The 25,464-nt window shown below is 37.8% G+C and overlaps 1 protein-coding gene across 4 annotated transcripts in view; it reads right to left on the bottom strand.

Moving 5' to 3' along the window:
• The window catches only part of PDE1C (phosphodiesterase 1C), a 385,889-nt gene that overhangs the window by 142,149 nt on the left and 218,276 nt on the right, over window positions 1–25,464 (bottom strand). For all 4 annotated transcript variants that reach the window (XM_006171492.2, XM_006171494.1, XM_006171493.3 and 1 more), the window contains exons 3-7: window positions 19,657–19,770; window positions 17,362–17,544; window positions 16,324–16,390; window positions 9,941–10,057; window positions 6,043–6,183 (exon numbers count right to left, since the gene is read on the bottom strand). In XM_006171492.2, coding sequence (XP_006171554.1) covers window positions 6,043–6,183; window positions 9,941–10,057; window positions 16,324–16,390; window positions 17,362–17,544; window positions 19,657–19,770 — 622 coding nt within the window. The remainder of the gene's footprint in view (window positions 1–6,042; window positions 6,184–9,940; window positions 10,058–16,323; window positions 16,391–17,361; window positions 17,545–19,656; window positions 19,771–25,464) is intronic.

Genomic DNA, 25,464 nt, shown 5'->3' with positions numbered 1-25,464 from the left:
AGCTAATCAGAAAATTAAGGTATGAGGATCATGAAAGAGCAAGACCGTGCTTAAAACATCAAACATGCACACATACGCACACCCTGCACATACACAAAAAAAATCCAGAAACTTAAAGTCTGATTACTTGATACCTATTCAATCAATAACAACTCTTCAATCTAATTCTGTTAAAGGATTTTCTCTTAAAAATGAGCAAAATAATTCTGAAAGGATTCAAGCATCTTCTAAGCACTTAAGCTAAACAATAATGAGTAATACAAACAGATTACACTGAGTAATACTGCTGGTGTTGAAGTCCAGACATTACTTTATCAATAAGAATGTTTTGATTCCCTGTGTGTCTTACAGTTTATAAAACTGAAATGATTTAAAGTGTTTCCCCTCTTGCTTCATAATGAAAGTTTAGAGTAACAATATGCTCTCCATTCATCAGAGTGCTCCCCACTGTTTTTATAAGTTCATGATGAAAAAAAAAAGTAGACTGTTTTTATAAGTTCATGATGAAAAAAAAAGTTTGTTTTGAGCTATATTCCCAAGAGAAAGTAGGTGAAAAGTAGTTTCTATTTTTAAAAATTATTCTGAATATGGCCTGGATTGATGATGAAAACTCAACAGCAAATGAGTTCATTTAAGAACAGCATGCAGTGCATGAAGATCATTGGCTGCTATGGTATGATATGTATGTTAATGATCATTTTCATCAGCATAAATGTATTAGAGTTTTTCTGGAGAGATGAAGAAGCCATGCATGATTTACTTTTCCATTAGTATAGTAACTGTGAGTAGGTACTAACTAAATAGGTGTGGAATAGATAAGCTCAAATTCCATTTTTGCCTATATTTTGATCCTCACCAGCATATCTTAAGTCCGTACACATGAGGATACTGAGTTATAGGGAACTCTTTTCTGCCAAAGACCTGGTAGAATCATGGTTATATACCGAAATGCATAGCCTTAGAAGTCAGACTTGGGACCAAATCCTGACTGCTATTGTATTAGTTTGCTAGGACTACTGCAACAAAATATCAAGAACTGTGTGACTTGAAGAACAGAAATTAATTTTTTTACAGTTTGGGAGACTAAAAGTCTCCAAGAAAGTTGGTTTCCTCTGAGGCCTTTCTTTTTTCCTTATAGATGACCATGTTCTCTGTGTCCTCACATGGTCTTTCTTCTGTGTACACATCTGTAGTCTGTATTCTAACTTGCTCTTCTTCTTCACAAAGGCATCAACTGTGTCAGATTGAAGTTCAAGACTCAATACAATTGAACTCCAATACATGAATCTTAGAAAAACCTAATCCAAATGCCAGATGTGATGTGTGTGGAGGAGTGGGACCCGGGGAAGCACTGTGGAGGAGGGTTACAGAGACAGAACATTGATGGGAAAGAGAGGTAGTGGTGTTATCTGTTGAAGATATTTTGATCAACTGGACTGGGAGGAAATGTTCACATATTGAAATGTTCACTTTGTAAGCTAAATACTGTGATTCAGTGTATAAAAAATTTTTTAAAATTTAAAAAAAGAAAAACATAATCTAGCCTATAACTGCTACTTTATAATAGAACTTTTTTTTTCAGTTTGTTTTGTTTTGTTTTTGTTTTTTCAGAGAGAGAGAGAGAGAGAGAGAGACAGAAGGAGAGTGAGAAATCATACCCCAGAGGGTGATGGCCATGCCACAATCCCTTCTCCTCTACTCTCCCTCAGGATTTTTGGCATGCATGCATATGTGCCTGGCATGATTTCCAAGCTGCCAGTCCAGGACTCAAGGTTGGCCATGTGGGATCCAGCTGCCATAACCACCGTGCCACCTGGATGGCCCTTAATAGGACAATGTTAATCTCTGGATATGAGAGTTTCTTCTTTAAAATAAGGATAATATTACTTCCAGTGGCAAACAATCACTTGGGTTGCTCAACTTTTCATCTTTTCTTCTAGCAGTATCTCTGACTTTGTTTTGAATGGCAACGTGTCTAGCTTTCTTTATATATTACAGTGGCCATAGAAACATTTCTGGCCAGTGAAATATAACTGAAAGATTCTAGATGTGAGCCAGGGGAGTGGTAATTAAGGCTGCTGAACCCCATAGGGTCAACTGCATGGTTTGAGTCCTGTGCCCAGCGTGTCTTGGAAAACACCAGGCATGTGTGTGCATATGCCCCAGATCCCAAAAGAATGGAGATGGAGGAGAAAGGACTGCTGTATGACCATACCCTCAATGGTCATATTTCTGGACAGCAAAGTTTATTATTTTAAAGATATAAATTTCTTTTCAAATTAAATTGAAAACTTTCTCACTTTCTCTCTAATTCTGGTGAGTGCAAATGCTCTATAGTGAAATTTTAAAAAATTAAATGATACTGGATTGGATTTACCGAGGTTGAGAAACTTAGTTCTAAATCCTAACAAATGATTAATATAATTAAACTTTTAATCCATATGTACATAGATGAAAACTGGTATCTTATTGAAGTTTGTATACTCTTGGATACTAATGAGTTGCACATCTTTTCATATTTCATGTATGCCTGTTCTATTAATTGCCTATTCATATTCTCTGCTATTTTTCTGCTGATATTGTGTCATTCTCTTGATTTCTTTATATAATCATCTGGATCTTTTAAAAAAATATTTATTTATTTTTATGTTATTATTTTTTAATTTGAGGGGAGGAGGAGAGAGAGAGAAAGTGAGAGGGCAAGTCAGCAGGTCCGAGACTCAAACCGTGGTTGGATACATGGGAGTCCGGCACCTTAACCACCATGCAACCTGCCGGCCCCTGTAAAATATGGATCTTAATCTATGCTGTCCCTATATTTTCTCTGAATGCTTACTTCATGAGCTTCTTTATGATGAGATTTATCTTACAGAGTGTTTTTAACCTATGTACTCAAATTAATATTTTAAAGTGTAACTATTATTTCAAAGCTTACATAATATTTTCCTTTCTCAAAGTTATAAACATATTCACATATTTTCTTCTAGTATAAATTTTTACTGTGTACTTGTTTCTTTAATTAAATTGTCGCATCTTTTTCAGTGAATAATTTGAAGAAAATAATAACATTCTGGGTCCAGCCATGAGGTGCTAAAATTATGTACTGGGAAAGCTGAGAACACAAAGAAGGCTGTGGTTCGGTTCCCAGTTCAACTTAAAAGGCCAGTTCTAGTGGCATACACTTGTAACTTTAGTGACTCAGGAGGCTAAGCAAGGCAGGGGACATCACAAGCTCAAAATTTATGTGGGTAACATAGCGAGATCCTATATAAAAAGAGAACCAGGCATGGTGGCAAACACCTGTTGTGCCAGCTGGTGACGGGCAGGAAGACCTTGTGTAAAATTGTTTTAATTAATATAAAAACAGGAGCCACTCTCACACAGCAGTGTATAAATCCTATGCAGAGGAAGCTTGATCCCACATGGCCAACCAGAGTTCAAAACCAGCAGTTGGTGTAATGGCTTTTTCGCTGGACTCCCATGTAGTCAACCGTGGTTTGAGTCCTGGACCTGGTGGCTTAAAACTGATGCTGGGCGCGTGTGCGTGCATGCTCAAGATCCCGAGAGGAGAATGGAGAAGAAGGGACTGCGGTGTGGCCATCCCCCTTCGGGGGTGATTTCTTGCTTTCTGTCTCTGTCTCTCTTTGTCTGCCTGGCGAGCACATGCGCCCTATAGCAAAATAAAACCTCTCCAAAATAAAAAAAACTAGCCCTATCTGCTTGAAAAACATGCTGGGCATGCATGTATGCCTAGGATCCTGACTGGGTTGGAGAACTAGGAGAAAAAGGATTGCAGCATAACCAGCCTCATTGAAAAGGGTTCTCACCCCCGCCCATCTCTCATGTGTATGCACCCTCTAACATATAAAAACTAATAAAAATAAATAATATAAAGTAAAATTTAAGAACAGAAATATTTTTTTCCAAATGAACAGATGTACCCCAAACTTTTTTTGAATTGAGTAATTTTCCCTATAATATTGTTGTTGTTTATATACATGTCTTCGCATTTTCACCCACAATTCTTTATTATATTGTAATCAGTGTCACATTCTCATCAAACCACTGGGATTGCCCATATCAAGGATAACAATGATGTCCATGTGGTCAAAGCCAATAGTCATTTCTGTATCCTTATCTTATTCAACCTTTGGTATCCCCGACCCCAGAGCACAGCTCTCTGCTAGAAGCACTTTCTTTCTTTGACTTCCATGATCCTATGCTCTGCTGTCTTTTTCCTCAATATCAGTGGCTACTCATATTTAGTATCTATTACTCAGTTTAATTATTTGCTTTCATTTAAAACTTCGGAGTACTCCAGAGCTCTTTCTATAATCTAAAAAACAGTTTTTTAGATAATATTTTTAAGAAACCAGCTTTTCAATAGGGAAAAACTAAAAATTATAATACGTTTTGGGGAAATTCTGCAATATTTTAACAAAAATAATCCCTAATTGTTGAGCTTCCTCTACAAGGCAGAGTACTTAATATCTTAGCATTTCTACAGGGGGAATAATTTTCACCATATTAAAAATGAAGAAATCTTGGCTTGGAGAATCAAGTAATTTATAAAAAGTCACAAAATCTAGTAAGTAATTAAGCAAGGATTTATCTCACTCTATTTAGCTCCATATTCCACATTCCTCCCACTGTGTTCCATTTTAAATTCAGTTATATAGTAGACCATGTCTTTCAATATGTCCTAGAAATAAAGTTAACAAATATGCACTGGATTTATAAGGTAATTAATAACCATACCAAAAGAATGTCTATGTAAATTTTTAAGAAGATTTTCAAGTAAAATGCCAAAGATGCACTAACAGTTCTATCTTTTTAAATTAATGGATTATATCAAGGTAAAGAAAGCAAAGGCAGGACCAACAGGTGGCGTAATGGTTACGTGACTGGACTCCTAGGTAGCTGACCACGGTTCGAGTTCCAGATCCAGCGGCTTAAAACACACTGGGCATGTGGGCATGTATGCCCAAGATCCCTAGAGGAAAATGGAAGAGAAGGAATTGTGGCATAGCTATATCCCCTGGGGATGATTTCTTGCTCTCTGTCTCTCTGTCTCTCTCCATTTCTATGGTGAGAGCACACACCCTATAGCAAAAATCTCTCTTAAAAAATACAGAAAAGAAAGCAAAGACATAGATAACTAATTGAGTAACTCAGTCAATACAACTGATTATAAAACAGAGATTCAAGCATATCTTAAGATCTAAAATGTTGGGTTATAACAATCTAAAAATATATCAGATTATTAGATGTAAAGATTAACTCCTAGATTCAAAAACATCAAATGTAGGGAACTAGCAGTTAGTGTAATGGCTATGTCACTGGACTCCCACGTAGTCGACCGCGGTTCGTGTCCCGGACCCGGTGGCTTAAAACTCACGCCAGGCGCGTGTGTGTGCGTGCCCAAGATCCCGAGAGGAGAATGGAGGAGAAGGGAGGAGAAGGGATTGAGGCATGACCATTCCCCCTGGGGGGTGATTTCTCGCTTTCTGTCTCTATGTCTCTCTCTTGTCTGTCTGGCGAGCGCACGCGCCCTACAGTGAAAATCTCTCCAAAAAAAAAAACATCAAATGTACACAAATGTAAATAACCACAGTCCCTGGGGAAAAGATTCAGTGACTTAAACTAAAAACCATTAATATCTTTGTGTAACATGGTGGCCAAGACTATTCAAAACAATTACAGTAAGCATAAGTGACATTGTTATTGACCATAGTAAGAGGTTAATAGTACTATTCCCCATATCTGTAAATAACATTTTTAGTTCTAGTAATTATATTTTAATTGGTTAAAACCTAGGAAGAATGCAAGTCACTAACATATCTATTTCATTAAGTCCAGGATAGAGAAAGTTTCACAGACAATAGGTAACCCCAAGATTTTACAAATTGGTTAGATAACCCATGGGCAATAGAGAGTCCATAAAACAGTGCATTCATTATGGACTCAGTCTCATCAGAATTGGTATCCACCATTTGAAAAATCATCATCACATCTAATCTAGGAGTTCCTGTCTTTACTTACCGCTACTCCTGTCTTGTAAAGGAGGTAATGCACAGTCTGTGTAACGTCAGCAGCATGCATTAAATTATGATAAGGATTTTTATGCTTGCTGTATCCTACTTCCAGGGCTTCCACAAAAGAGACAAGTGCAGAAATGGGGATCTGAAAGAGAGAAGATTAAATGACTGGCAACTTAGTTGCTCTAAGTGAAGAAGAAACAGCCTAAGGCATCCCAACTCTCCTTTATAGAGCCATAGCATATCCCTTGAGGAAATGAGAACTTTCCATTGTTAATAAAAATCACTGAAGAAATTACCAGGTAATTTGAAAATATAACAGAAAGTCCCTAATTGAAGAATATTATGCCTTGTAAATTGTTCTTCATTGCTCAATTCAGAGCCCCTGGAGAATGACACAGAATTATCTCAAAGATATTTAGTTTTATTCACATCTAAAGCAATGATTTCTGATATACATGTGGAAAACTGAATTATTGGTGACTATGCTAATTTCCTTGCTTTTATTTACTTTTAAACACCCTTCCTACCTCATCCCAAGTGGAAAGAAATGTTACACAGGACACCAAACAACACTGTAAACAATACTGAGGAACATGAAAATAACACTCAGAATTAGTACCAGTTTGGGGAATTATTATTTGTAACATAATATCAGTGGAATGAGATTTTTCCAAATTGTAAGTTGCCAGTAATTAATTGCAAAGTAATAAAAATAAGAACCTATTTTTGTTCACACATATAACAGATAATAATGTTCTAGTTTTGATTTGGGGATTTGGATTTTGCTTTTGACTTGTGGGGTTTTGTTTGTTTGTTTTTCTGTTATGTCCAATACATATGCCCATACCTTTAAAAGAGCATTTTTTCCAGGAATCAATATTTCCTTCAATACTAGTGTATGTTTGCAATAATTTTATAACTTAAGATTTCTGTGTTGTTTCCCACAAATAAATAAGATATGCTGCATAGTAAGTCTTCATTTATTTCTCAAGAAATAAAAGACTCAGAACAGTATTTCCAACTAGCCTAATTGTTCTTCCATCTGAAATAAATGTAATATACATGGCTTCCTTTATTGGTGGCAAAAAGTCAATAATAATTGCAAAACGCAAAATTTTGTAATTTGCAAAATACAATATTAGGGGACCCTGGATGCATTCACTGTACTAGATTTTGGTATCAATTTCATGATTTAGGGTAAATTACCCAGTATAAAGCTAGAGGGAAAGTAGAGGGTATGTGTTCCTGGAAACCAACAATCATACTAGTAGGAAAACATAAGAAAAATAGTGCTGGGGATGCTTCTGAGATTCCATACTCATTCTTCCTTAGGCACCTTCTCCTATTCTATTTCTTTTCTTTTTTTTTAAGAGAGATTTTTGCTATAGGGTTTATGTGCTCAATGGAGACACAGAAAGATAGTAATAAACCCACCGCTCTACCCAGAGGAGATGGCCATGATACAATCCCTTCTCCATTCTCCTCTTGGGATTTTGGGCATGCAGGCACATGCACACAGCGTGAGTTTCAAGTCACCTGGTCCTGGAATAGAACCATGGTCGACCATGTGAGAGTCTAGCATCATAACCTCTATGCAACCTCCTGGCCTCATTCTTCTTCTTAACATTTGTAGATTTCTTTTTCTTTTCTTTCTTTCTTTATTTTTATTTATTTTTATTTTTTGAGAGGTTTTTGCTATAGAGCATGCAGGCTTGCCAGAAAAACAGAGAGACAGAGAGACAGAAAGTGAGAAATCATTCCTCCCACCAGGGGGATGGCCATGGCAATCCCTTCTCCTCCATTCTCCTTGTGAGATCTTGGGCATGCACATACATGTGTCTGATGTGAGTTTAAGCTACCAGGTCCAGGACTTGAACCGTGGTAAACTACATGCAATACAGCCATTACACCATCTGCTGGTCCCCCACCATTTGTAGATTTAAAAACAAAAATGAAATATGGCCTCTAAAAGGTCAGAGACAAATTTATTACCATTTTTTAAAATACAGACACAACAAACCTAGGTTTCTTGGGTTGTTCTTTAGAGATCTATGAGCCACTGAAATGCTAGGTAAGAATGTATGTATGTGCATGGGAGCTTTGTTCTGAGGCAAGGGCCTCCAGGATTCCATTAGAATTTCATAAAAGTCTTTGACACAAAGCAAATTAAAGATATAAGAACCATTGTCATAACTATTCATGGTCATGTAAGAAATAGATCCCAAAATACATGATCCTTAGGAAAGTGATAGAGTCAAGTTGTCTATAGAAATCAGTAGGTTATATAGAAAAACACCTGCGTCTTCCAAAGGCTCTTTCACCTGCTGAGAGAAGTCTGAGCAGCTTTATATGATAGATATTGGCCAGGCTCCCTTAAGAACCTGAGGGGGTTGAACACTGGAAGCAATTTACACTCTATTTAAAGTTGAAGAATTAATCTGGAGCATGAATGGCTGGGAAATACCAATCATCTGTCACAGATGATAAGTGAGAGTATTTATCTGAATGAGCCAGTGGTAGAAAAAATAGTTTACAGAGACAGTGGATGCATACTCTGTCTCCATTACTCTCTCTCTGACAGTGGTGGTTGATAGTACACAGTCATACTGAAATGAGATCTGTAGGCAGAGCCTGGAGGGCAACTATGCTATTTCAGGTGTTGGGTTGTACTTCCAGGAAGACTGGAACCTGAGTCAGCTTCTCCAGCTTTCTCCAGTCAACGAGATCCACCAGCAAAAGTGTATTACTTCTCATCACAGAGAAGAATTCACAGCAGCAGCTATCCCCATGACCTGTGAGTCACCCAAAACAGTTTTTGGTCTGTAGTAAAAGGATTATTTTGGCCTTAGCCCCAAATCCTATAAGGATGAGTGGAGGAGAGTCCGACCTGGCGGGGTCCCAGGATCTGTCTGAGCCCGCCCCCTCTCCTCCCTCGCGACCCCCCTCTCTAACTCCCCAATATACTACTATAAAAGAATTACATAACTCTCTTATACATCCTGAGTATATGATAAAATCTTCCAGGAAGGCTCCCCTTTGCTCTGACCACCTACTGTTAATTACAATACTTTACTTGGAGGGTCACAATGGAGGATGTAATGAAGTCACATCTAGGCAGCAATCTTCCTGACCTTTGGAAGGCCCAGGGCACTCCCGCCCCACTATGGCTAATGTTCTAACAAAATACATAGCAGTGGCACCACAGGCCACAAACTCACCTTAAAGTCCTTCATTAACTTGCTAATCACTCTATGGCCAGTTGAAAAGGTGGTCCCAGCCCTTACCTAGTAAACAGTAAGTTTTACCCCTTTAAGATATATTAATTTTCCCTGAATTAAGTTTTAGATCCCTATACAATTATATAAGTTCCATTCTTTATTAAGATCCATAAGAACTAATATCTATACTTGAGATTTTCTTTTCTCAGCGCCATTCCCGGTAATTCCAAGATGTCTGCTGCACCGCATCAGCTGATAATCATCTCTGCTTGCTGAAGCCACTTTCCCGAAACTGCATTCCATGGACACCCACCTACATCAAATGAACAATTGCAGAACTGCACTAGACCCACCCTTAATCCAATCCTGAATGGAAAATTTGTGCCTTATTGTTAAAAAACTTTATGAGCTGATAATTGAAAGATGTAGCCCCTCTCCCACTTACTTGCATGTAACACATTTTCAATAAAAACGCACGATGATTCCTAGCAGTTGTCACTCTTCAGAGAGCGATCTCTGAGGGGTGTCCAGCAAAGGACGTGCATGAAAAAGGCACCAAGACCTTTGTCTTCTTTTTCCCTGCAATGCCTCTGTCGAGTCAACCCACCCCCGCCGAGGCTGGACCCTGGCAGAGGAGCAAATGTGCAGTTTATTTATTTATCTTTCTAATGAGGTACTAACCTTGAAACGGCTGATCAGATCATAGCGTGTGAGTAATTCATAGAAGATAAATTTCAGTGCATGATCCCCACTGGCTTCATTGAGGGAGAAGACATCAAAGGACCACTTGTCCACATCCTTCAGGAGAGGGTGAAAAGGAATACCACATCAGTCCATAGTTGCTTACACAGCTACGTCTCTGCCCACTCTTACATCTGCCTACAGTCTACCAGAAACTCTATTGCCTGAGATTCTAACAGCCTTTCCACTCCCCAACTTCTTCCAGTCAGGCAGTGCTACATAGCATTTACTATTAAAGATTTAAATAGATTTATTACTAATAACAATAATCATAATTTATTGAATGCCTTCTGTATGGTATGCATTATGATTGGTCATAGATACATAATTTCTCCTGAAAAAGAATTCTAAATGATGTCATTAGTCACATTTTTATAGGTGAAAAAACTGTTAAGTTACCTTATCTCTCCAAGACACAGCATGAGAAACATGAGTAAATACTAGGGACACAAATAGAGCCAGTATACAAATATATAGTGGATGCCTGAGCTCAGGCTTCTCATTAAACTGTTGAGCTACTACTACTTAATTCATGAGAACCTAGAGTTCCCTCCTCTGATCTTCTCCCTAACCCACTGACACTATCCAATGACTTCCTCTTTGTCTACAGTTAACTCTTAAGTGTCTAGAAACATGTATGATACAGAATACAAAATAATATGCCATATCTATTTAACTTGCTGAGTCAAAAACATTTGTTTCACAGGGTAAAATATTGCTACCATTTCTCAAGTCACTAATCTGGGATCTAGTCCTCAAATCTGTAAGTCACTTTAGTAAAAAAAAAAAAAAAAAAAAAAACGGAAAAGTAAAACGAAACTGAACACAGACGTTATACACCACCCATGAAGCTCAAAGCCTGCTTTGTCCATAAATAGCTACTTCAAAATATTTGTAAATATAACTAGCTATTTGTAGATACAGTAAAAAAAGGTGTGTTGAAACAATAATTAAAGTTAACAGTCATGTTGTTCCTCACTCCATGGAGTTAAAAATGTATTGATTTAGGACCAACAGATGGCATAATAGTTATGTTACTAGACTCCCACATGGTTGACTGTGGCTCTAGTCCCATACCCAGCAGCTTAAAACTCAGGTCAGGTGCAAGTGAGTATTTGCCCAAAATCTCGAGAGAAAAATGGAAGAGAAGAGATTACAGAATGGCACCTCCCAGGAGATAATTTTTTTGCTTTCTGTCTAGTGATCACATGTACCCTATAGCAAAATTCTCTCAAAAAAGAAAGAAAAAAAGTATACTGACTTGATCTTGACAATAAGGTACCATATGAAACCATACTGGCAACAGGCCAGGTGTCAGATGGTACCCTGGGAGAGCCCTGGGATTTCAAGAACTGCTGGCACTAGTGACTCTCACCCCAACTCTCACTTCATGCCCAAATAACCCATTCATTTCAATCCTGTCCCTTTCCAAACATTCCGACCATGAAATTCATCCCAAGGCCATCAAGGGTTTCTCTCATGGATGCCAGGGCCCAGGAAAACTGAACTGTAAATAAAGAAAACCAAACTTTTCCAAAAGGCTTTTAACAGAACTATTTCAACAAACACTTAGTAGTAAGTGCACCTCAAACTTCAATAATGGTCTCTTCATTAAAATAACTAAAGAAATAGCTATCAGCACTAAATACATTTTTTGTGTTGGTCAGTGTGAAGTGTTTATACACATTTGCAAAACTTCACAACTCTAAGAATATGTGTTGTCTTCCCAGTCTTATAGATGGCAACTTTAGAGACATGAAATAAGTACCTAATGCCATATAGTAAGAGGAAAATAATAACCCCACTGACAGACTTTGGTCATCTTAATGTGGACAGATGACATTGAAACTCAGTCATTTGTGCTCTGACTCAGGACTCATCCCCTAAATGTCTAGATAGGGTCCAGGCCTTAGATAACAAGACAATTTAAGATTATTCCAAGACTGGGGCCAGTAGGTGGCATGATGGTTAAGGGTGCTGGACTCCCACATAATCAACTGTGGTTCAATTCTCAGACCGGGAAGCTTGCTTTCTCTTGTGCTCTCTCTCTCTCTCTCTCTCTCTCTCTTTCTCTCTCTCTCTCTCCCTCCCTCTCTGGTCAAATTAAAATAAATAAATAAGTAAATAAAGTTAAATAATTCTTTTTAAAAAATAAAAAGATTACTCCAAGACCTAAGACTTTACCTAGAGCAATATAATTGGCACTGTCATTGAGTCACATCCATTGTTGAAGTCTTAGTCCCAAGGAAAGGTCACTTAAAATTCAGTAGGTTGGAAAATGCTTTACATGTTTGATAATTTTGAATCCTAATTTCCAGAGTGAGTGAAAAAGAGAAAGGTTCTCTATCACTGGAAATAAAGAGGTTACCATAGTAAAAAGTCAAGACTTAGGGTCATCCCTGTGACACAGTGATCAAGCTCTATGCAAGGGGAGGCAGATCCTACATTGATTACTGTGGTTCAAATCTCAGCCCAAGCAGCATGTAAACCATGTGCCCAAGATCCTAATAGGATAGAAAAAGGGGAGAAAAGTATTGTGGCCTGACCAGGCACACATGAGGCTGTCTCTCTCTCAAACACATCCAATCACCCTTAGGCACTAAAAAAAAGTCAAGGTAATAGATGGATGAGTGAACGAAGACAGTGAGATGGTGTCTTCTCTGACTCCTCATTTAAAAAAAAAGTTTATGATTCTCAAATTTTAATGTTCTTGGGACCAGCAGTTAGCATAATGGCTATGTTGCTGGACTCCCATGTAGTCGATTGTGGTTCATGTCCTGGACCCGGTGGCTTAAAACTCATGCCGGGCATGTGTGCGTGCATGCCCAAGATCCTGAGAAGAGAATGGAGGAGAAGGGATTGCGGTGTGGCCATCCCCCCTGGGGGATGATTTCTTGCTTTCTGTCTCTCTGTCTCTCTCTGTCTGTCTGACGAGCACACACACCCTATAGCAAAAAGCTCTCCAAAATAAATAAATAAATAAATAATGTTCTTCAGACCTACTTGTGGCAACAGATTCTCAGGTAGATTCCAAAGAATTGACATGTGAGGCCTCAAATCTGCATTTTAACAAGGAGTCAATTTTATTGCCTTAAACCATTCACCTTTCCTTACCAAATTTTGCCCAAGGACAACTCCTATAAAAAAGCTGCAAGAGGGCCTAGCAGATGATGTGGGGGTTAAATTACTGGATTCCCACATGGTTGACTGTGGGTTGAGTCGTGGACCTGGCAGCTTGCCTTCTCACTTTCTCTCTCTCTTTCTCTGTCTCTCTCTGGTGAGTATACATGCCCTGTAGCAAATTTAAAAATAAAGATAATGATAAATAGGATTCAATATTTAAAAAAAAAAAAAGAAGCCCAAGAACTTCTATAAGTCTAACATAAAGAAAACCTGTATCTCCTCATTTCCTCCCACTTTAACTGGGAGCCTATCTAAGTTGTCACTTCCTGAATCATAGGGCAGTTGCCCTTCTGAAGAGCACACATTTACATTTCCAGTAAGCTCACCAAGAAGAGTAGATATAAAACATCTCAAATTAGAAGATTTTATAGGTTAAATGGAAAACACTTAAAAAGAGCAAAATACAATAGGTTTCAACTTTAGAGATTGGTAATGGTAAATTATTCTCTTACTTACATGTCATTTTTATGCCGTGTTCTTACATTAGCCCAAAGGTTAACATGACAGTAATACAATAATTATTTATTGAATTGTATTCTCTCAGTCTTTGAGGACAATTTCATTAACTGAAGAAAACAGTAGTGATTCGATGTAAACTGTTGGCAATGAAGTGGAAATAACCTTTGTTTTCTAAAAGACATTACATTTAAAAAGTAATAGAAACTATTTCTGTGATCACTCCATCACTTCCTACATACCACAAAGAAAACAAGGATCTAGGAAAATGGAAAAATACTTTGCAAAGAGGTTTTGAACCTTCTCAATGAATGGCGTACAGGGCTGAAAGCACTAATAGCAGCTTTTATCTTAATGTGCACATCAGCAATGTGTGTACATAAGGATAGCAATTTAGAGAGTTGTGCTTATTCCTTCTCAGAATAGTGTAAATACTTTCCACTCAGAAAGACAACATGTGTGCAACTTAGAATTTCTTTCCTCTAAGTATAAAATAACACATGCATATCACAGGTTGCTCAATTTATTTATTTACTTTGGGTATTCAGCATAGAAAAGAGACTTTGATTTGGAAAGAAACATTTTCATAAATGCCTTGGAAAAAGTATACCCACCTGCATTTATGTTCATGATAAAGGAAGAAATTAAAGATGAAAGATCCTGTTATTGTTTCTAAGACTTTTGCCAAACATTTTCGATTTAATTATGAAAATCAATTCAATTTCATAGTGGTTGTTATGAAACATCAGATCTCATGAAGTGAGTTCGCTGATTAAATGTGAAATATCACTCTAAACTATTGATGAATTATTCACTAAAGTGGAAGTTTTAAAAATGTGAAACACACACACCTTATTGTATCCTTCGTGAGCATCCTTACTCATAAGTGAGTTAAGAAGCAACAGATGATGTAAAGACAGAAAAGGAGAAGTGATAATCTGTATTTATATGATCTCAAAAATTCAGCTACTGGGAACCAGCAGTTAGCGTAATGGCTATGTCGCTGGACTCCCACGTAGTCAACTACGGTTCACGTCCCGGACCAGGTGGCTTAAAACTCACGCCGGGCGCGTGTGCGTGCGTGCCCAAGATCCCGAGAGGAGAATGGAGGAGAAGGGATTGCGTCGTTACCATCCCCCCTGGGGGGTGACTAAGATGGTCCCAAGGGGCTTTGTCCTTCCATTAAAGTAATCAAGAAGCATTCCCACTCCCATTCCACTAATAGGTCATTCAACTTCTGCAAATAAAATTAGGTAATACATTTTCCAGGTGTCAGAAAAAGATAATGATTGTTTTAGTAGAGTTCAGAAAGCTATATCACTGAGCAAATGAACCAACTCCATTTATAGACACCATGCAATGTAACCAGCCCAGAGACCCCCAAATCAGATTCAGCACATCTAGAATACTCTTCAACCAATGGATTTGAATGAACATCTGCTTAGAAGAATGAATTTACTTTGGGATTCTTAATAGAGGGTCTATCCAATTCTAACACCTGACTGATAGGGAATAATTCTGCAAAATCTAGCCCATTTAAACCCAAACATCTGTGTTACTTCCCATAGAACATTTGGCTCAGTAAGAATCTTGGGAACATAGTAGGATAAATGGAAAATACAAGGACTCTGAAAGAATATATTATGCAGTAAAAGATTAAGGGCTTACCATGTCCTGGGAACTCTGGCACCAAATCTTAGCTTTGTCTCTAATTAATTCTGTCTTTTAAAAATCTCACTAAGCCTTAGTTTCTTCATCTATAATATGGACTTGGTGTGGACAATCAAATAATGGTACAATTACAGTCAATAAAGGTCCACTAAATATTGAATATTTATAGCTATGACATATTTGATTTACTATGGTCGATTTCAGATGCATCTCATAATGCTAGACCACTGTATAAAATCTAAACTGCTCTAAGGAAATCAAAAGGAATTAAACTCAGAGAGTTTGATTTTTTAAACAATTGGAGCCAGCAGATGGCATAGTGGTTACATTGCTGGACTCCCACATAGCCAACTACAGTATGAGTCCTGGACCCAGTGGCTTGAAAATCACAATGGGTGCATGTTCGTGCATGCCCAAGATCCTGGGAGAAGAATGGAAGAGAAGGGAAGGGATTGTGGGATGGCCATCCACTGTGGGGGGCAACTTCTCACTTCCCTTCTCGCTGTCTCTGTCTCTCTCTCTGGAAAGCAGACATGTCCTTGTCTGTCAAAGGAAAAATACCTCTAAAAAAAAATTAGGGATATAGGGTCAACAGGTAGCATAGTAGCTAATGCACTAGACTCCCACATGACCAGTGGTGGTTTGAGCCCCAGACTAGATGGCTTAAAAATCACACCAGGCACATATGTGTGCATGCCCAAAATCCCAAGAAGAAAATGGAGAAAAAGGGACATGACCATCCCCCCTTGGAGGTGGTTTCTTGCTTTCTCCCTCTCTGTCTCTCTCCAGGAAGTGTATGAAACCTATGGTAAAAAGCAGAAAGGAAAAAAAAAGAAAAGAATAGAAAATTAGGGAGACAAAGGCTAAAAAGACAGTGATATTGTTAGAACTATTAAGAAAAATAATGAAATTAAAAAGTCAGGTATAATGAAGAAAAGAACTATAAATGAAAGCTTCTTATTTTCTAACAATGACTTTAACTCTACAATATAAAAACCTTTCCATTGGTTTACCTTTAATGCTTCAATAACAGCTGGTGGGTAGCTCAGTCCAACCATGTTTGATGTCCGTCTATACATTCTGGCAAAGTCATAGAGAGAAAATGTAATGGGACAGTTTACAAAGAAGGATTAGCAGTCCACAGACATACCAAATATTGATAAATAATGGGAAGTCATGTCATCTAGTGACTTAAGGAACCTAAAATTCCCTTTTAACATTTTTCACAGTCACTCAGGAGGCCTAAGTTTTATACTTAACCAAAATAAAATAAAATAAAATAAAATAAAGCCACTCCAGGCTTGTGAACCACTGGAGACAAACAAAGAAATTAAGTCTCTTTGCCCCAGGTTGTAAATTAAATTATTAAAATGGGTCACCTCTTCTGCCAGAGTGAATTATAGTACAGCATGGACAGTATGCAGTGTAGTACTTCAACCTGAGTGAAGAACTCCCGTGGGCAACCCATTTAGAAGAGCCGGTTCTTTAGAACTGTCATAGACAAGAAAGAAAAATGTTCCAGGTAAACCTTGGACTCACCATGACATATCTCCAATGTGTAATTGTGTAATAAGAATGAAAGGAAAAACAAATCTATTTCTGGGGAAGGGGGAGCAATTCAATTTCAAAGACCAAAATGGCTAAGAAAATTGAAATGTCATAGAGTATGCAAACCCCTTAAATGAGCTGTCCCCTCTGGGTCAGCCACTTTGAGGCATCCCAGATCTGTTCTGAATGTAGACACCATCCACATATTTCAAAGGATGATAAATTAGATGATTTTCATTTTCAAAAATTAGAGCTAGGACTCAAATGAGTTTCTTTGGTTAATGAAAAGAATTCTGAGTAAAGGCAAAAGCTTGCTCTAATGATGCTACACACATCAAAACAGAGATGTGTTTGCCATTTCTCATCTAAGACTATTTCTTAAATGAAAAACAAAATTTTCAGTATTTACAAAGATATTAAACCTATATTAAGCAAAACTTTGTTATTGGAATCTTGTTTCTTTCGCTGCTTTAGTCACTGAAAGACATAAATGACATCTTTACCTTTCCACAAATATCCCAGCCTGCACTGCATGGACGATACTCTTGAACCTGGGCTTTTCTTCACTCCTTCTGAGCATCATCCCCATCTGCCGCGTGAAGGTAGAGGCCAGCCAGTCTCGAACCTCAGAGGGCACAGCGTCTGACTGAATGTCGCTGAGCTCATCTTCTGTATCCAGGAGTCGCCTGAATATAAGAAATAGAAACAGGACACTGAGATTAAATCTGAAGTTAGAGGGCCCACTGTCTAGGAGCCCATAGCCTAGCCCCAGATCCCAAATGGCCAACTGCCATTCAAATTCCATTCCCGAACACTTTCAAAATCATGCTGGGTGCATATGTGAGTATGCCCCAAATCCTGACTGGATAGAGAAATGGAGAAAAGATTGTAGCGTGACCATGTCCCACTAGGAAGCTTTTCCTTTGTCTGTCTGGCAGGCATATGTACCCTCTGGCAATTAAAAATAAATTTAGGGGACCAGTAGATGGCATAATGGTTATGTGGCTGGACTCCAATATAGTTGACTGCTGTTTGAGTCCTAGGCCTGGTGGCTTAAAGCTCACACTGGTGCATGTGTGTGCATGACCAAAATCCCAAGAAGAGGATGGAGATGAAGGGACTGCAGCATGGCCATCCCCCTTCCCCCGAGGTGATGATTTCTCTCTTTCTGTCTGTCTCTCTTTGTCTCTACAGTAAGTACACATACACTATAACAAAAATCTCTCTAAAAAATCAATAAAAATACATTTAAAAAAATCTGAAGTTAGAGCTCTTTGTTCAAAACAGCCACTCCTTTCCACCCCACCTGCATATACAGGTGCAAAGAAACCAAATTAAACTGATTACAAAAAAATATAGTACCTTTTTGGTAAGGCTTGTGAAAATTTACCATTTGTGTTTAGGATGACTCTCTATCAGTGTAGACAAAGGAATAAAGGGATAAAAGGAGTCGCATATACTCTATCTCAGGCTCCTTGGGCAGCAGCCAAGCTATTCACAGGAACACCCAGTATTTTCATTTTTAAAAAGGTTCTGGAATTTTATCAGAATTTAAACCTTCCACCTAAAATTGCATTCACAGGGAGAATTAAATTAGTTTATCGATGGACCATGTGGCAACATTTAAAAAAAAAAAATGGATACTGACTGTGCAAAGTATTACCCAAATCACAGCAATCCAGTCCTTTGAAGTAATGATCCTGATATCAACAGATATCCTTTCTCATTTGACAGGATGTTATAACAACTTACATGTCTAATATCTAGAAAAATTTCAAAATATTACGATTTCTTGTTTGATCATAATGATTTAAGTCATACTTAGTTGATTTTTCAAACTTGTTACACGTAAGACCACTAGAAAGGAATATAAATTGTAACTGTAACAATAAAACCTACAGTTTCATTTATACTTATATTAAACCCTATAAAAAATAAGGCATAAAAGCAGGTATCAATGTAAGCTCTCTCTCGCTCTCTCTCTCTCTCTCTCTCTTAAACTTTATCTTTAAACACTAGATTGAGGGGAAAGGGACAAAAACATGACATTTGGAATAAACTGTAATATCAAATTTTCTTCCATTAGCAACCAACCATGTCACCCAAAATATCAACCACACAATCTTTAGATTTTAGTGAAATACTTTCAGATCAGAATTTGGCAAAGAAAAGTAAGCTATAACAGCTACTGACAGAGAAGTCTGTATGAATCAGAGGAAAAAAATTGTTCATATTCGACATTTGTCAAAGGAAAGGCAATTTTGGTACTTTCAACTGTGTTTAGTAACTGAAATCACTTTAATAATCTTAGATAATTCAGGTGGAAAAAGTCTTCCAGGAAACTCAGTAACATGTTTAAGAATGAAAAACAAATACTGAGTGCTTAAGAGAGAAAAATGCTTCTTGGGCACTTCAAGAGCACCTGTTTACTGATGACTATTGTCCAGTTAAAACATAAATGCAATTTTAGACTGACACTAGCAATATGCAATAATTACAGCAGAACTCTATATCTGATAATCTCAAAAGATTATTTTTTAATTACTGTTTCTTCTCTTACATTGTTTTGCTTCACTATTATAGTGGCCATTTGAAATAAATTCTACTAACTCCTTTTATAATGAAAAGGTAAAAAGGATAAATGACTTGTTCAAGTCTATCCCATATGTGAATACCAATGCTTCAGAACCAGTAACCCAAATGCTACTCCACACATGCCATGGGGGACAATGCTAGAAATGCCACTTAATAGAAAATTACTATCACAGTATTAATTTTCCTTGTCATTTTTACCTTACCTGGTTTCATCGATGTATACAGACTCAAGCACTGTGGCTGCATATTCCAAATTCTTCTTAAGATCTACCACTGAGGCCTCCCCTCTCTCTAATTGTTTGACCAAAGATCGTAACCTAGGGGGAGAATATAACTTCATTAGAATAAATGAAATGAAGAATACATCCTACAGTTATAATGGCACATTTCACAGGCATTGAATATTCTTATTTATTTCAATAAATACAAAAGGGAAATAGTGACAGGTCTAAAGGAGCAAGTTATAAAATAAATACATACATTTTTGCCACTGGAGAGCAAGAACAAAATTTCCTCATTAGCGGGACCAGCAGATGGTATAGTGGTTACATCGCTGATTCCCACATGACCAAACATGGTTTGAATCCCAGAAATCCCAAGAGGAGACTGTAGGAGAAGGCATTGTGGCATGGTCATCCCCTCTGGAGAATGATTTTTTGATTACTGACTGTCTTTCTGATGAGTGCATGCACCTTATAGCAAAAATCTCTCTTTAAAAAAATTCTCATTAGCTAGGCACTGATCATCCTCAACACTTTCTAGCTATCTTCTATCTTTATGAGTTTTTAAATTATCTTTTTTTTCCCAATTTGCTAGAGGGTATGTGTGCTCACCAAAGAGAGAGGGAAAAGTGAGAAAAGCATCCACCCATGTGGATGGTCTTACCTCAATCTCTTCTCCTCCATACCTGCTTCTGGGATTTCAGGCATAAACAGACATGTGCCTGGTGTCTTTTTCAAGCCCATTGGGTCTGAGTCTCAAACCATATAATTGGTATGTGGGATTCAGTCACCTTAACCACCACACTATTGACAATCTCGCTAAATTATCAATAGTTTTGACTTTTCTCTGATTTTTATTTTTAGTGTTCTAATTGGATATAGTAACACAAGACCGGCAACATTGTCATCAAACTCCTCTTGAGATTCTGTCCTATTGAAGATATTCTTTTCAGCAGTGGCCAAAGAGAACAGCAGCCTCATGGCCTGTGGCTATTCTAAGACAATCAAGAAAATTCAGACTATTGATGTAACTACAGAGGGTGACAGAAGGAAGTGATGAAAGTAACCTAGTTCACTGGACAGAAACTCTCCAAGAGCAGGCAAATACTCCAGTTAAAAGAATAAATATGGGGATGGATGGTAAATTGAGAAGTTTCAGACAGTACAAAAGAAATAATAAAACAAGTCTTTTTTTAAAAAGAGTTTTTTTTTGCTTTGTTTTGTTTTTGCTACAGGGCACGTGTGTGCTCACCAGAGACATAGAAAGCAAAAAAATCATCCCTCAGGGGGATGGACATCACCTCAATCTCTTTTCCTCCATTCTCCTCTTGGGATTTTGGGCATGCAAGCACACATGTCCAGTGTGTTTCAAGCCTCCAGGTTTGGGACTCAAACCACAGTCAACTGTATAGAGTCCAGTGACATAACCATTATACCACCTGCTGGTCCCAAATGTATTCTCTTAAATTTGTGAATTTTACCCAAAGGATTAGGTATATGTGAAAACAATAAAATGCCTACAGACGATCAAAGTACAGTAACTAGTAACACTATAAATGACAAACAGATTTGGAGATTGGATAATTCTTCAGGTTTTTTGACAGTCGTCAAAGAAAAGAGTAGAAACTTTGAAGACAAACTTGGGTTGCATTCCACTTAACAACATTTTAGTTCTGTAATATTAGGAAATTATTTAACTTCTCTAAATGTTATCTATAAAATGAAGAGGTTGATGTAAAGATTAAATGAAATTGACCTAGAATGTGTGACTCAAGGTTGTTTAGAAGAAAGACAATTGTTATAATTAGGTGATTGTTATGCAATGGATTTGATCCTCATTGGTAACCAACTGAGAAAAAATCTATCATGATACTTAAGATTATTGTAAACTCTCTGTATTCGATAAACGGATTGGTTTATGCAATCTGTTCTCACCTTCCTGATTTCAAATTATCCTCAGGCCTGCATTCATAGAAGAGAATATGTTGACTTCTTGGCAAGATATAAACTACTCCTCTGTTGATCGTCATGAAAATGACCAACAATAAATGAGAAAAAAAAGCTGACATCAACTTTAAAAAAGTAGTCAAGAAAGGTGACTCTACAAAAGAAATATCCAGAAATCTCAGTGATGTAAAATACAAATGAGATTATATTAAGGATACTCTCTATCTGACTTGTGAGTCTCCAACACACAGAAGGGAAATCGGCAAAAGAATTCAGCAGAGGCCTCTGCTGGCTTGGCGGTAAGGCTCAACCCTGTGGATCCACTGGCAGCATTAAGAAGTGTTCTGGATTTCAGAGGCAGAACGGGACAGGGAGTTGGCATGGAAGGACCTGCCAGTCATTCACACACAGTGAACTGCCAGCCTGCCCAAGAACAGAGACTGCAACAGGATCCCTTACTGCTGGCTGTTCCAAATAAGGAATGAAAGCAGTTCAGCAAAACACATTCCTGGCTTAAGTCTGCCTCTAATTCTGCCTCTCACCTCAAGGGTCACAAGTACCTCTAAACTCTTTGAACTCTAATGGCAAAGTAAAATGAAAGTAAATTTAAAGAGTAGAGTTGTTCTCCACCTGCCCAACATGCCCAAGTATACCCATGATCCTGGTAAACTGGGAAGAGCTGAGGAGAGTATCAAGAAATGAGACCCTATTGAGGGTACCCACCTTTCTCTCACTCTCTCTGCCATGAAGGGAATAAAGAAATTTTGAAAAATGCTATAATTCAGATGTTTTCCAAAAACAAATACAAAATTTTAAGACAAATCTTTTAAGACAATGGTTTTTAAGGGATGGATTCATGGGTCTCCAATTAAATGGATTATAGATTCAAGAACTAGCTTTAACTAAGCCATCTTTATAAAATGCACATGTAGTTTAAAACAGATTCCTGAAAGGGGCCAGCAGGTGGTATGGTGGTTAAGACACTGGATTTCCACATGGGTGATAATGGTTCTAGTCTCAGACTTGATGGCTTAAAAATCACACCAGGCATGACTGCGTGTGTGCAAAAAGGCCCAGGAGAAGAATGGAGGAGAAGTGATTGCAGCATGGTCATTTCTTCTGAGGAGTGATTTCTCAATTTCTCTCTCTCTGTCTCCTTTGTCTGCCTGTGGTGAATGCATGTACCCTAAAACACCAAAAATTAAAATAAAAAAGATTCCTGGAAGACATAGTAGATAAACCATAAAGCTAATAATACAAAGACAACAAAATATAAAAATGAATTGACACTTTTTCCTGAAACAAGCTCCTATTCCAGTATAAATACTTCCTATACCACTTTCACAAGCTAAAAATTAGAGTATGTTGAAAACCAGCTGAAATTATTCAGGATATTACATGGACTTCAGATTTATATCCTCTACAGTTAACAATTCTCACTCCTAGGAAAGCACAGTAGTAGGGGAACCAAGTCATAAAGAGCCTCATATTATCATTCCAGCAGGGGGCCAGGATCTCAGACCAGAGAAGGAATGATGTTCCCAGAGTAGGCATCAACACAATCCCATCCAGCAGTTCAGATCCACAGCACTGAAAATCAGCTCCACTGGCAAGTCCCAGTCTTTGGGCCACAATGAGCAAAAATTCAGTGGTATTGGTTTTCTCTCTGGTATAGTCCCAAGCAGTGTCAGCCAGACACTGGGCTTTCACATGTATATATTCAATATGAAAGTCTGACCCGTCCCCCCAAAAAAATGGCTATAAAAAGAAAGCAAAACGCTAACCAAATGGCTTCAACAACCTCAGAGAACAAATGGCTCTGAAGTGAAGTACCTTTAGGATGCATCTGTTTAACTTATAAAATGAGAAGATTCACCAACATTCTATCCTGGCAGACAGTGAAAGGAACAGAGGATAACCCACCCTTTCAGCTGACCTCCACTTCTCTTTTTTCAAGGACAACTACACAGAAAAAAAACAAATATCAATGAAAAAATTCCACCAGGAAGGCAGAGAGAGAATACAGCACTCAAAATAGAGATAGGATGCACTCTTGAAAAAAGAACCAGTAATGAAAACAGAAGTAAATTTTAGGAGCATCTGCCATGTTCAATAAAATTCAAGAAAAAGAAAGGTGAAAGCTGAAATTGATATAATAAAAACTGAACATGTTGAGAGAGAAGAAATTAAAAAGAAACAAAAGATGACAATATAAAGACAAGTTCCTTTGTTTTGTTTTTTTAGATTTTTACCATACGGCATGTGTTTTCTCCAGAAAAGAGAGAGAGATACAGAGAGAGGGAAAGTAGGAAATCACCCCCCACCCAGGGGGAGGGGGATGGCCATACTGCAATCCCTTCTCCTCCATACTCCTTTTGGGATCTTGGGCACACATACACACATGCCTGGCGTGATTTTCAAGCTACCGGATCCAGGACTCAAACTGCAGTTGGCCATGCGGGAATTTAGCTACCTTAACTACCACATCACCTGATGGCACCAAGATTTTTTTTTTTTGTTAAAGTAAATGGTGCTAGGGTTTAGATGTACCCAGCCTCTGTCAGGTACAGTTATAGCTACCTCGGTCCACATTGCTGCTAACTTTCTGCTATATTTACCTGCCACACAAACTCTAGGAATTCCAGGTGCTCCTTCTTTCAAATGCCCTTGAGCTTTAGCATAGTGTTTAGGGGCTTGTTGTCCCATTAGCCCCTCATCCACCCTCACCTCTTGCTCTGCACTTCTCATTTAGTACACCCTGCCCTACCCTCCTGTACCTACCAGCTACCTTTTGGTGAAATTGCTATTTCTTGGTAGAACAATTTCAAATTAACTTTTACCACTGCACAATTAATATTCATAAGACTCAAAAATTCCTACAATTCCTGAGAATAAAGACTTTTTGTATATTTTTCACCACAGTGCATATTTCCCTTACATCTGAATCCATCTTAGGAAGCACTTTGTAAAAAAAACTAGTTAGGATCTTTCAGATACACATTATAAAGTATTTTTAAACTTTGTATAGAATAGCTGGAGCAGGAAGGCTTGGCTGCCTTCTTTTGTTTTTCTAGTAAAGTGTGTCTGAATGTTTTTTCATGTGAATTCATTCCATCAAAAAGGTCAGTGTCCCAAAGGCCAGGTCCCATGGTGAACTGTAGCACGGATTTTGGGAAAGATGGATATCTAGATTTTTAATATTATCCAAAAGTATTTTTGGTCTGGGCACCTGAAGGGAATTCATTTTATGAACATCCTAAATAAATTTATAAGGAACTGGTAGGGGAGGTGAATATACAACAACAAAGATAATACAAATAAAGTTTCTCTTCTGAGTGAATGTTCAGTTTCCAGCACTCTATCCATTTCTGTCACTGGGGCTGCCGGATAAAGAAATGCAACACCATTTTAGGAAGAGCTTATGCTTTCAAACTTTGGCAAAATGCCTTTCTGTGAAGGCAGTGTGTAATTCCATTGTGGATACACCATTACTTCTTCACATGAGCCTTTCATTTCTCCACATAAACTCTTTGCTCCATGTGCTTCTTCGATGCCAGGCCTATGATGAAATGCCATGTCCCTTCAGCTTTCTGTGCCCAAATCCAGAGCAAGCCTGGGTGTAGTTTCCTTCAAGTCATGGCAATATATGAATACATAAAGGTGCTCAAATAAAGGAACTAAGTGAGGAAGGCATAAACACTACAGTTTTGGAATTTGAAAGGTAGTTGGGGTGGAAAAGAAAGTTTTTGTTTGTTTTTTTTTTTTGTAAGAGAGAGATAATTCCTAGGATCTATTTCTTTTTTTTTTTTTTTTTTTTTTGGGGGGGTTTTTTTTTTTTATTAG

The sequence above is a fragment of the Tupaia chinensis genome, unplaced genomic scaffold (genome assembly GCF_000334495.1).
Source record: "Tupaia chinensis unplaced genomic scaffold, TupChi_1.0 Scaffold149666_1, whole genome shotgun sequence".
Classification (NCBI taxonomy): Eukaryota; Metazoa; Chordata; class Mammalia; order Scandentia; family Tupaiidae; genus Tupaia; species Tupaia belangeri.
The sequence above is the reverse complement of the archived record's forward strand: the minus strand, read 5'-3'. Positions and strand labels throughout refer to the sequence as shown.